This window comes from Glandiceps talaboti, chromosome 16 (genome assembly GCF_964340395.1).
Source record: "Glandiceps talaboti chromosome 16, keGlaTala1.1, whole genome shotgun sequence".
Taxonomy (NCBI): domain Eukaryota; kingdom Metazoa; phylum Hemichordata; class Enteropneusta; family Spengelidae; genus Glandiceps; species Glandiceps talaboti.
Window position 1 is genome coordinate 22,141,770 of NC_135564.1, and position 13,476 is coordinate 22,155,245.

The 13,476-nt window shown below is 38.8% G+C and overlaps 1 protein-coding gene across 1 annotated transcript in view; it reads right to left on the bottom strand.

The window, feature by feature from the left end:
* Nucleotides 1–13,275, bottom strand: part of LOC144447867 (mothers against decapentaplegic homolog 3-like) — a 121,666-nt gene extending 108,391 nt beyond the window's left edge. The window contains exon 1 of the mRNA XM_078137984.1: nucleotides 12,833–13,275. Coding sequence (XP_077994110.1) covers nucleotides 12,833–13,029 — 197 coding nt within the window. The 5' untranslated portion in view covers nucleotides 13,030–13,275. The remainder of the gene's footprint in view (nucleotides 1–12,832) is intronic.
* Between the last annotated feature and the right edge of the window lie 201 nt (nucleotides 13,276–13,476).

A 13,476-nucleotide genomic window follows, 5' to 3' on the forward strand; every position in this document is an offset into this window, starting at 1 on the left:
TTGCAAAAAGTGGTGTCATTTGACAGGGAGTGGGGTCAATTATTATTGTCTATGAAATATTCATATAAATTATCTGAGACCACTGTAGAGATACTGTGGTCTGAGATATTCCATTACGTATAGACCATTACCTAACTACATAAAAAAAATCCATTCATACTAACAGTTCCCAGTAAGCTATTTTTTGAAAATTGTGTACTACACATTACATCTTAATAAAAGAAGGCAATTAAGATTATGTAATTTTAAGTCATTTCTACAGAATATATTATATATTGTTTAGAAAGATTGGACAACCAGGTAGTCACAATTTTTAATCTGAATATCAATGAATAGCAGTGCTCAAATTTTTAATTCCCTTTTTTTCAGACAAGGACAAAGAACTTCAAAATAAGTCACAGTGAACATATGATTGAATAAAAACTTGGAGAAATCCTAAACTTGTAACCACTTGTTTCATTTTTGAAATTGTTAGTACACTGCTGTGTTTATCATTCCCTCTTCAAATTCATGACATTTTGAAGAAAAAAAATCCCTGACTTTAAAAAGTACCAAAGGTGAACGAAAAACTTACAAATAATAGTCAAACAAACTTTGAAATAGTTTATTTTTTATCAATTAACCGTTACTGGCTGTGTATCATGATTTGGTCCTGCTATATCAAATGACAGCATAGTTACATACCGTAAATTTGATACGGAAAGCTGACATTAGGTGTCCTTGACAGTCAGAACTTGAATCTTTAACTAAAACTACGTCAACAACGTCAAAGTTGGGATGCTCTGTAAATGCCACATTAATTTTTTTCTGATTTGCACAACAAGTTCGTTCTTCATGTGTGACCGTCTATAGTGGCCATGCCAGTGATTACGCATTGATTCAGTGCCCAACATTCACATGTGTCACTGTCAACATCATGCAACAAGATCCCCTAACACAGCTTTTTCGGAATCAAAATACACATGTACTCATTTAATTTAACCCATCCACAAATGAAAATCACAACCTGTCCCATAAATTTGGTTTATTCAGGCTTCTGAGCTGTGGCAGATATAATAGATGTTCCGCGTTCCGGTAGCAAGTTCAGTGTTTCGCACACGTCAGTGAGTAGGTCAGAGGTCACGACAGTGACGATAGACAAAACATGTGACGAGAGACGTCCATTTCGACGTCTCATCTACTCCCTCTAATGTTTCAATTTGTAGATAAAGTTTATCAAAGTTGATCTTTTTGTGGCATTTTTTATGTTAACAACAGAACTACGCGTTGTCACTGTATCTTATATGATGTCAACAAAACTTTCCCATACGCAGTCAGTGGATTGACGTCGAGTCAGAGCCTGGCCTGGTCCGGCCGTGGACTTAGATAATTTTGATATCTGCCGTAAAATGAATGCGCCAAAGCGACGCAAGGTGGGAAAATTATTGCGTCATTTGTAATTGTAAGACGCCATGAGGAACCTTACAATTTTGCTGTGCTCAGGGGTCGGTCGGAAATAAAAAAACTTTTTTTTTTCTGATGTCGGAGCTGCAAATTAGGGTCGGTCGGGAGATGAGAAACAGAAAAATAAAAAGGGCCGCCCTAATCGTGATTGCAGTGTTTTTTGCTACGCTTTCACTCGCTACACTCATCAAAGTATGGGCGCAGAGAAAACTGCAAGCACTTGTGCAAATATGCCACACTTGTACTCGTGTGTCATGGGGTCTTTCATAATCATATATCACCTTCTGGGTCCTTTTCATCTATTTTTGTATTGTGTGGGTCACTAACCAACATTACCATACACAGTGCAGAGATCTATTCAAATTTTTAACCTGATTTCTCTCTCCCATCCCCCTGTTACTTAAAATTCACAATACTTAAAAGCAAAAACTTGGTAAAATACTTACTGTCCTACTAAAACACATACAATCAGAGCTGGAAACTAGGAATACCTGTGGTGGGAGCTAGGAATACCTGAGATGAGGGCTAGGAATACCTGAGGTAGGGGCTAAGAAAACATGTACCTGAGGTGGGGGCTAGGAATACCTGAGGTGGGGGCTAGGAATACCTGAGGTAGGGGCTAGGAATACCTGAGGTGGGGGCTAGGAATACCTGAGGTAGGGGCTAGGAATACCTGAGGTGGGTTCTTGGGTTGTAGTATTGGCAGTTTAATTTTTTTTAAATACAAATTTTGCCATGTACTGAAATGAGGTGAAAGTAAGAGGTTCTCCTAATGACAGTGACACACTTATTCACACACACATGCATGTACACACACGCACACACATATACTAATTCACTCATACACACGCACACACATACTCATTCCCACATGCAAGTACACTCACACACAGACACATGCAAGTACACACACACATGCACACACATATTCATTCACTCATGCACATGCATTGCAAATACACACTTGCACAGACACACGTGTAAGTACACATTCACACACACACACACCTACTCATTCACTCACACAAACACACACACACACACATACACACACACACACGAGTACACACATTCACACATTCACTTTCTGATCTTTTGTAACAATTTCTGCACAACTACATGTACATGAATCCGTTGTTGTGTAAATTTCTCCCACTCCTACAATTAGTTTCTATGGTAACACTATGTTTACATTTTACACTGAAATAACACTGTTGAAAAGATTCACTGTGTCCACGACTCAAAATTATTAGTTGTCCATGGCATACAGACTAAGGAATATTATATCTAGACAACCACATTTACAGTTGTCCACGGCATACAGACTAAGGAATATTATATCTAGACAATCACATTTACAGTTGTCCATGGCATACAGACTAAGGAATATTATATCTAGACAACCACATTTACAGTTGTCCACGGCATACAGACTACGGAATATTATATCTAGACAACCACATTTACAGTTGTCCACGGCATACAGACTAAGGAATATTATATCTAGACAACCACATTTACAGTTGTCCACGGCATACAGACTAAGGAATATTATATCTAGACAACCACATTTACAGTTGTCCACGGCATACAGACTACGGAATATTATATCTAGACAACCACATTTACAGTTGTCCACGGCATACAGACTAAGGAATATTATATCTAGACAACCACATTTACAGTTGTCCACGGCATACAGACTACGGAATATTATATCTAGACAACCACATTTACAGTTGTCCATGGCATACAGACTAAGGAATATTATATCTAGACAACCACATTTACAGTTGTCCACGGCATACAGACTACAGAATATTATATCTAGACAACCACATTTACAGTTGTCCAGGCATACAGACTAAGGAATATTATATCTAGACAACCACATTTACAGTTGTCCACAGCATACAGACTAAGGAATATTATATCTAGACAACCACATTTACAGTTGTCCACAGCATACAGACTAAGGAATATTATATCTAGACAACCACATTTACAGTTGTCCATGGCATACAGACTAAGGAATATTATATCTAGACAACCACATTTACAGTTGTCCACGGCATACAGACTAAGGAATATTATATCTAGACAATCACATTTACAGTTGTCCACGGCATACGGACTAAGGAATATTATATCTAGACAACCACATTTACAGTTGTCCACGGCATACAGACTACGGAATATTATATCTAGACAACCACATTTACAGTTGTCCACGGCATACAGACTAAGGAATATTATATCTAGACAACCACATTTACAGTTGTCCACGGCATACAGACTAAGGAATATTATATCTAGACAACCACATTTACAGTTGTCCACGGCATACAGACTAAGGAATATTATATCAAGACAACCACATTTACAGTTGTCCATGGCATACAGACTAAGGAATATTATATCTAGACAACCACATTTACAGTTGTCCACGGCATACAGACTAAGGAATATTATATCTAGACAACCACATTTACAGTTGTCCAGGCATACAGACTAAGGAATATTATATCTAGACAACCACATTTACAGTTGTCCATGGCATACAGACTAAGGAATATTATATCTAGACAACCACATTTACAGTTGTCCAGGCATACAGACTAAGGAATATTATATCTAGACAACCACATTTACAGTTGTCCAGGCATACAGACTAAGGAATATTATATCTAGACAACCACATTTACAGTTGTCCATGGCATAAAGACTAAGGAATATTATATCTAGACAACCACATTTACAGTTGTCCACGGCATACAGACTACAGAATATTATATCTAGACAACCACATTTACAGTTGTCCATGGCATAAAGACTAAGGAATATTATATCTAGACAACCACATTTACAGTTGTCCATGGCATACAGACTAAGGAATATTATATCTAGACAACCACATTTACAGTTGTCCACGGCATACAGACTAAGGAATATTATATCTAGACAACCACATTTACAGTTGTCCATGGCATACAGACTAAGGAATATTATATCTAGACAACCACATTTACAGTTGTCCACGGCATACAGACTACGGAATATTATATCTAGACAACCACATTTACAGTTGTCCAGGCATACAGACTAAGGAATATTATATCTAGACAACCACATTTACAGTTGTCCACGGCATACAGACTAAGGAATATTATATCTAGACAACCACATTTACAGTTGTCCACGGCATACAGACTAAGGAATATTATATCTAGACAACCACATTTACAGTTGTCCACGGCATACAGACTAAGGAATATTATATCTAGACAACCACATTTACAGTTGTCCACGGCATACAGACTAAGGAATATTATATCTAGACAACCACATTTACAGTTGTCCACGGCATACAGACTACGGAATATTATATCTAGACAACCACATTTACAGTTGTCCACGGCATACAGACTACGGAATATTATATCTAGACAACCACATTTACAGTTGTCCATGGCATACAGACTACGGAATATTATATCAAGACAACCACATTTACAGTTGTCCACGGCATACAGACTAAGGAATATTATATCTAGACAACCACATTTACAGTTGTCCATGGCATAAAGACTAAGGAATATTATATCTAGACAACCACATTTACAGTTGTCCATGGCATACAGACTAAGGAATATTATATCTAGACAACCACATTTACAGTTGTCCATGGCATACAGACTAAGGAATATTATATCTAGACAACCACATTTACAGTTGTCCACGGCATACAGACTAAGGAATATTATATCTAGACAACCACATTTACAGTTGTCCACGGCATACAGACTAAGGAATATTATATCTAGACAACCACATTTACAGTTGTCCATGGCATACAGACTAAGGAATATTATATCTAGACAACCACATTTACAGTTGTCCACGGCATACAGACTAAGGAATATTATATCTAGACAACCACATTTACAGTTGTCCACGGCATACAGACTAAGGAATATTATATCTAGACAACCACATTTACAGTTGTCCACGGCATACAGACTAAGGAATATTATATCTAGACAACCACATTTACAGTTGTCCATGGCATACAGACTAAGGAATATTATATCTAGACAATCACATTTAAAGTTGTCCACGGCATACAGACTACGGAATATTATATCTAGACAACCACATTTACAGTTGTCCACAGCATACAGACTAAGGAATATTATATCTAGACAATCACATTTAAAGTTGTCCACGGCATACAGACTACGGAATATTATATCTAGACAACCACATTTACAGTTGTCCACAGCATACAGACTAAGGAATATTATATCTAGACAACCACATTTACAGTTGTCCATGGCATACAGACTAAGGAATATTATATCTAGACAACCACATTTACAGTTGTCCACGGCATACAGACTAAGGAATATTATATCTAGACAACGACATTTACAGTTGTCCACAGCATACAGACTAAGGAATATTATATCTAGACAACCACATTTACAACATATGGTAGTACAAATGAAATCTATTACACAAATGGAAACTAAACTATTCACACACAAAGCCTACAACTTCAATAGTTTACATCAAACCTAACCAAGGGACTTGTCGTTGGTTTTCAAATCCAACAATCCTCACCAAGGCAACAAGTCTCTGGGCTACTTCAGACCCTGACTTTCTGCCCTATTAAATGTCACCAATCTTTTAACACTGCGCCATATACACCATCATATGCTGAAGTTCAGGAACTGTGTCACTCTCCTGGAATGCCATTCCATTGTGGACCAACTCTCAAATATAATGTATACACTATCCCTCAATGTTAAATGAAACCACAATTTTCTTGTGTCAACAGTGGCAAAACAATTGAAAAGAAGTAGTCAATCATGTACCAAATAACTTTTCAATGTGTTAAATGTCAGTTTCACAAAGTCAACATTGGCTATAGAAGTGAACTACATTGCCTTGGCTTAGAGGAGGAAAATATGAATGACCTAAAGCCCTAGACACAAGCTTGTGCCTCCGGCCCTCACTGTTCATATCATTATCAGTACGCGTCAGTAGTCAGTGCTACGGAGCAAGGCGACGACTTTGTTTTGGATGAAACATTGCAAAAAAGGCACGAACGACTGTTAACAGTCTAGTAAAGCCCATGAGAAGCATTGTTACTACAAGGTGAGAGGTGACAAAACCCTGGCTAGTAAGAGAGGAACAAATGTGGGGATGATTTTGTTGTAGGTGAATTGATGTCCTCTCTGAGATGTAAAAAAGTCACTGTCACCACACTGAGATGTAAAAGTCACTGTCATCACACTGAGAGGTAAAAGTCACTGTCATCACACTGAGAGGTAAAAGTCACTGTCATCACACTGAGAGGTAAAAGTCACTGTCATCACACTGAGAGGTAAAAGTCACTGTCATCACACTGAGAGGTAAAAGTCACTGTCATCACACTGAGATGTAAAAGTCACTGTCATGCACTGTCATAGGTATATATATATGGACACTCTGAACATAGGTCAGAGTCAAAATTTAAGGTCGCATATGAAAGCTCCTTATGGATAACATAGGTGTAGGCACTCAGATAAGCTCTTATTTATTACGCTTTCAGATATAATGTGCAAACTGTGAATTTTTACCACAAATATGGCTGCCATTTGGTAATTATTCTGAATGTCACTGAACAACATGATGTGCATATGTGCACTACTGTACCAGCGTATGAGCGTGTTTTGCCTTTGTTATTCATCAGCGCGGCGATATGGGTCAGTACGAAGACGTTGCTATCGCAATTAAAAATCCCCATTATGTGGTACCAGCTCGTAACTTTATACTAGTATGTTCTTTGAAAGTGTAATTTATGTTTCTTATCTGGTGAAATAACTTTCAAATCAACAATTGAGGACTCGTAATCACAGCCAACAAAAGAAACGTCATCGTTGCCAGTGTGGTAATATGTAGTACACCAGGACGCAGCATCTTATCATTCATGATCGTTTTTCGTGAGTTTTGAGAGTTGTGCAGTACTAAGACATCATTGAAAACGTTTGGAAACTCATCCTCTGTATGTTGAAAAGAAGCAAGCTGATTAGAACTTCCAAATCTTTTGTAAGAAAATCAGCGTAGACTCAATTAAGCATTGACGTCCCCCTACCAGGCAAAGTTAAGGCATGGTTAAACCAGATTTAAACTGAATGCCTTCCGTACGGGCAAAGTTTTGAGATTGTCGTTCCTACACACAATTGTTGGAATACAACAGAACATACAATGTATGAAATAAGTTATTTGCTATTTGCTCATTGCTGTTAGTGATCTCCTGGCCAACCACAACATGTAATGTAAAACTTTATAAAATGTTCTAGCATAGCACTCACTGTAGAAAGAGTTTTAAAGGCCGAAAGGTCAGTGCCCATCACTTAAGTACACCCCCCCCCCTCATCACTTAAGTAACCCCCCTCCTTCCTGCATTATTTTTTTCTTCCGTAAGCCAATTCAGTCTGCAGATGAAAGGGAAAACACAAAAGTAACTCTCTCTACATTAATTGCCACCAGTGAAGACAACTGAAAAACTAATCATGAACTAGCCTGACATCTGCCCCACATACACACTTGCTGTAAAGTACTAAATAAAAAGAACAGTAACTGCAATGATGAGTAGATTGATTAACATTTGTTGACAATGTAAAAATAAAACAAGTCATTGAGAATGACATAGTCCCCGCTATGATTGGGTTTTAAGGAATTATCACTACTCTGATCACGCAACAACACTTGTGAACCTAAATCAAACAGATTTAGATATGTTGTGTCTGCTTGTTGGACAGGGAACATGCCTACAACAATAAAGGATGGGTCGGGTATGGGGGATCGTATCACGAAGAAAATGGATATGCACATGTATGTCATAGAACACTGTCCTAATACCAACTTTGAATGAGATCTGTTCAAGCATGTCTGAGTTATGGCTTTGGACATGGAAAATTCGCAAACAAAATGGCTGACAGGCAGGCATATTGGATCGTATCACGATGAAAATGGATATGCACATGTATGTCATAGAACACTGTCCTAATACCAACTTTGAATGAGATATGTTCAAGCATGTCTGAGTTATGGCTTTGGACATGGAAAAATCGCAAACAAAATGGCTGCTAGGCGGCCATATTGGATCGTATCATGACAACAAATGGATATGCACATGTATGTCATAGAACACTGTCCTAATACCAACTTTGAATGAGATATGTTCAAGCATGTCTGAGTTATGGCTTTGGACATGGAAAATTCACAAACAAAATGGCTGCTAGGCGGCCATATTGGATCGTATCACGATGAAAATGGATATGCACATGTATGTCATAGAACACTGTCCTAATACCAACTTTGAATGAGATCTGTTCAAGCATGTCTGAGTTATGGCTTTGGACATGGAAAAATCGCAAACAAAATGGCTGCTAGGCGGCCATATTGGATCGTATCATGACAACAAATGGATATGCACATGTATGTCATAGAACACTGTCCTAATACCAACTTTGAATGAGATCTGTTCAAGCATGTCTGAGTTATGGCTTTGGACATGGAAAATTCGCAAACAAAATGGCTGACAGGCAGGCATATTGGATCGTATCACGATGAAAATGGATATGCACATGTATGTCATAGAACACTGTCCTAATACCAACTTTGAATGAGATCTGTTCAAGCATGTCTGAGTTATAGCTTTGGACATGGAAAAATCGCAAACAAAATGGCTGCTAGGTGGCCATATTGGATCGTATCATGACAACAAATGGATATGCACATGTATGTCATAGAACACTGTCCTAATACCAACTTTGAATGAGATCTGTTCAAGCATGTCTGAGTTATGGCTTTGGACATGGAAAATTCACAAACAAAATGGCTGCTAGGCGGCCATATTGGATCGTATCATGACAACAATGAATATACACATGTATGTCATAAAACACTGTCCTAATACCAACTTTGAATGAGATCTGTTCAAGCATGTCTGAGTTATGGCTTTAGACAGGGAAAATTTGCAAACAAAATGGCTGCCAGGTGGCCATATTGGATCGTATCATGAAACAAATTGACATGCATATGTATGCCATTGTATGTTGTCCCTGTACCAAGTTTGAAAAAAATCGGTCCAGGCATCTCCAAGAAACGGCTCCGGACGGATGGACACACGGACAGCTCCACAGACGGAACCCAATCCATAAGTCCCCGTCCCGGACTTCGTCCGGCGGGGACTAATAAGTGCAGTCGCACCACTTTAGACAACATTTCCTGACGAGAAACCATTTTTTCCTTTTTAGTGGCCTACAAAAATATGCCAATAACTTAATAAAACTAAAAGCTACATTAGTAATACTTTCAGGACATGTGCGCTTTGGTATCGCAAATGTGTGTACCAAGGTATAATGAATTTAAAGCATGCATTACGTAAATTGCTCATTAATATTCACGGGATTTTTACCAAAACCCAATCAAGTCTTGCCATTACCCTACAAAATACGTCTTCAAAATTTCGACTTCCACCCACTAAGTACATCTCTTGCTTACGGAAGAAAAAAAATGGACGCCACGATCATGTTCCGACAGTGACGCAATTTTCCGAAGGCTCTCGAAGCAAAATGCTCATCGCAGATTTCCAAAAAAATTTTCACTATTAATATCATACTTTTGTCAAAAATGTCATACAAATCTTTAATCACCTCAGGCAAAAAGTTGGAAATTTTAGAAACCTATTTACATACACTTTAATAGAAACACACACACACACACACACACAGAATTTTCATCCCTAATATATAACCTTCCTTACGGAAGGTAAAATAGCACCAATGGCTCATCGGCATTTGGCTGTTGCTATGGAAATGGTCTTGTTGCTAGGGATATTTGCATACATTTTTTGAATCTTTAGTCACTTACCTACCCATCACTGTTGTTATCTTTGTAATATCATTTTCCATTCAAATTTCACTATAAACAAGCCATCATAGATGACAGTTCCCGCTGTTTGGGAGCCGTTGATCCCTGTTTGGATTGTAACACTTCTTGTCTGTGATATGCAATCACAAATTGACATGCATATGTACCTAATAGTACACTGCCCTCGCTGCCAGACTAGGGTATGGACAATCTTGCTGCCAGACTAAGATATGGGTAGTCTCGCTGCCAGACTAGGGTATGGATAGCCTCGCTGCCAGACTAGGGTATGGGTAGTCTCGATGCCAGACTAGAGTATGGGTAGTCTCGCTGCCAGACTAGGGTATGGGTAGTCTCGCTGCCAGACTAGGGTATGGGTAGTCTCGCTGCCAGACTAGGATATGGGTAGTCTTGCTGCCACACTAGGATATGGGTAGTCTTGCTGCCAGACTAGGGTATGGATAGTCTCGCTGCCAGACTAGGGTATGGGTAGTCTCGCTGCCAGACTAGAGTATGGGTAGTCTCGCTGCCAGACTAGGGTATGGGTAGTCTCGATGCCAGACTAGGGTATGGGTAGTCTCGCTGCCAGACTAGGGTATGGGTAGTCTCGCTGCCACACTAGGGTATGGGTAGTCTTGCTGCCAGACTAGGGTATGGGTAGTCTTGCTGCCAGACTAGGGTATGGGTAGTCTTGCTGCCAGACTAGGGTATGGGTAGTCTTGCTGCCAGACTAGGGTATGGTTAGTCTCGATGCCAGACTAGGGTGTGGATAGTCTCGATGCCAGACTAGGGTATGGGTAGTCTTGCTGCCAGACTAGGGTATGGGTGGCTGCAACAATTGTAACTTTGTTTTTATTCACAATACCTTCTTAGTCTTCTTTATATTTTATTTTGTGTGACTCAACATTTTTCGTTTTTACTTTTTTATTTCTGGCAAAGAAAAACAAAGCTACAATTCTATTATTGAACAAGGCCAATCTAAAATCTCTCGGCAATTATTTTCATGGTTTTCTCATAAAAATAGTCAATTCCTTAGCTTCAGTTATCGTTGCAATTGCGAAATTCACTACGTACATGTACAAGTACTTGATTCTGTTCATTTTCTGTTCAAAACAGCAATAAATACTCTCAGAGTCCTTCTCAGCAACCATTGCGACATTGTTCTAGTACTTGGAGCATGCGCAGTATTAATCAACATGTCCACCGAATTTGAAAATTTAGCTGTAGCGTGGAGAATATAGTACGATTTCCACTTGAAAATACATTGAGGAATATTTGATCAAGAGCGACACATTTATAGACTAAGACATAGGATATGCTTGACATTCAAAAAGGCGAGGGATATTGTCTACAAAACAGTTTGAATGTGTTCAGGATCCTGAACACATATCTGATACGAGCTTACACATGATAGCTTTGTAGCGGTGGGCCGAGAGGGATGTAGCGAAACCACTGCAGTACTGCATCTAGGGTATGGGTGGTTTTGATTTATACCAAAAATTTGTGCACAGTCTTGTGTTTTCCTTATAGGAGGAACCATAACAGAGTGGGATGAAGACGTGTCAGAATCGGAGCGCATATTTCCAGAGCTGTATCCAGGGTAAGTTTAGAAGGGGTACTAACTGTAACATTCATATGTAATTAGTGTTGATTGGGGGAAGTCCCCATTTCATGTCAGCAGCATGGCAGTCAGTTTATGACAGTACCAACATAAAGTAATCCCTTCACCAAACATACAAGTACAATATTTGATGACACTACTAAAATAACTGACATAATTCTACTGCATGTGGCATATCAAGTATCCCTATTCAACTTGTATAACTGTTTCTATTGTACACAAATTATTTGTTGTCCTAGATCAATACTATTACTAGTACCTAGACATATATTGCAATTGTTTGTGTGATGGTCGAAAACCACAGGACGAGATTTTATGCATCACTGCATAAATGATAAGACCACTTACAAAACTTCTTTAGTCTTCAGATTGGGCAAATCTTATATTTGTTCCTTTACACTTTATGAATGTGATATTGAATTTAACCCTCGTAACCTAGACAACATCAATGTCCCGTAAATTTACAATGGCATCATTGCCCTCGGTACCCATCACTGTGTTCATCACACGCCGCCAGTGTTCTGTTTACATAAATTACATACACATGTACGATCTGGCACTCACGTGTGCTTCAAAATATTGATATGTGTAATATTGGTCAGAAATAACGACTTGGACAAATTTGCAGTAGCGATCAAACAATTGAATTATAAAAAAAGCTGTTGGTATAAAATTGATGTTCACATGGATAACAACACAAGACTTGTAAGTAAATATACACACGAGTGATCGCAGATTGAACGTGATGATCACCAGGGGCGAAGTAGCCATCGTCCAGTCTAAGATAAACATTATTGTCAACATCAAACACAAACACAAACAAAAATAAAAATGATGTATCCTTACCTTGGGATAGTAACACACTTGGTATTGGCGTCCTGGTTCGAAATAGATTTCTCAAGTTCGTCTAGTGTACCAGTCTTCTTCAATCGCTTGACCAAACTTTTAACTGCTTTCTCAGTCCACTTGTCGTCGGCTTCGCCCTTCTTCCAACCGAGTAGTCGTTTGACGATGGGCGGAGTAAACGGCAACATAGAACTCATTTTCTATACAAGAAACGGCTATTCAGGTCCCTTCCTGCAGCCGAGAAACGATAACCTTTCGTAAGTATAGGGATAAATACGAAAGATATTAGAATAAATTGACGATCAGTTTTCGTCGATGGACTGGTCAGGCTGCTACCGATTTGCAGTACCTAGACATTGACCTATTAACGCAATACTCAGCGCAAAGTCATGTATAAGTACGCAAGGTCACCAAATAAAACAGGAGACGTCTGTTCTTCTTTCGTGTTCTTACCTTTGAAAATCTCGTAGGTTTTTTCAAAATACAATTAACAGCGACTTCGTCGGTTTGGTTAAGTTTCGTGAATGAGAATAAGTCAGAAACCGGAACAAAACAGACGACCACTCACCCACGCGTGCGTATATCAGTTTGGAATAAAGGTAAACTGGCCCACTTACAGTGATTTACATAATACGATTGACAGT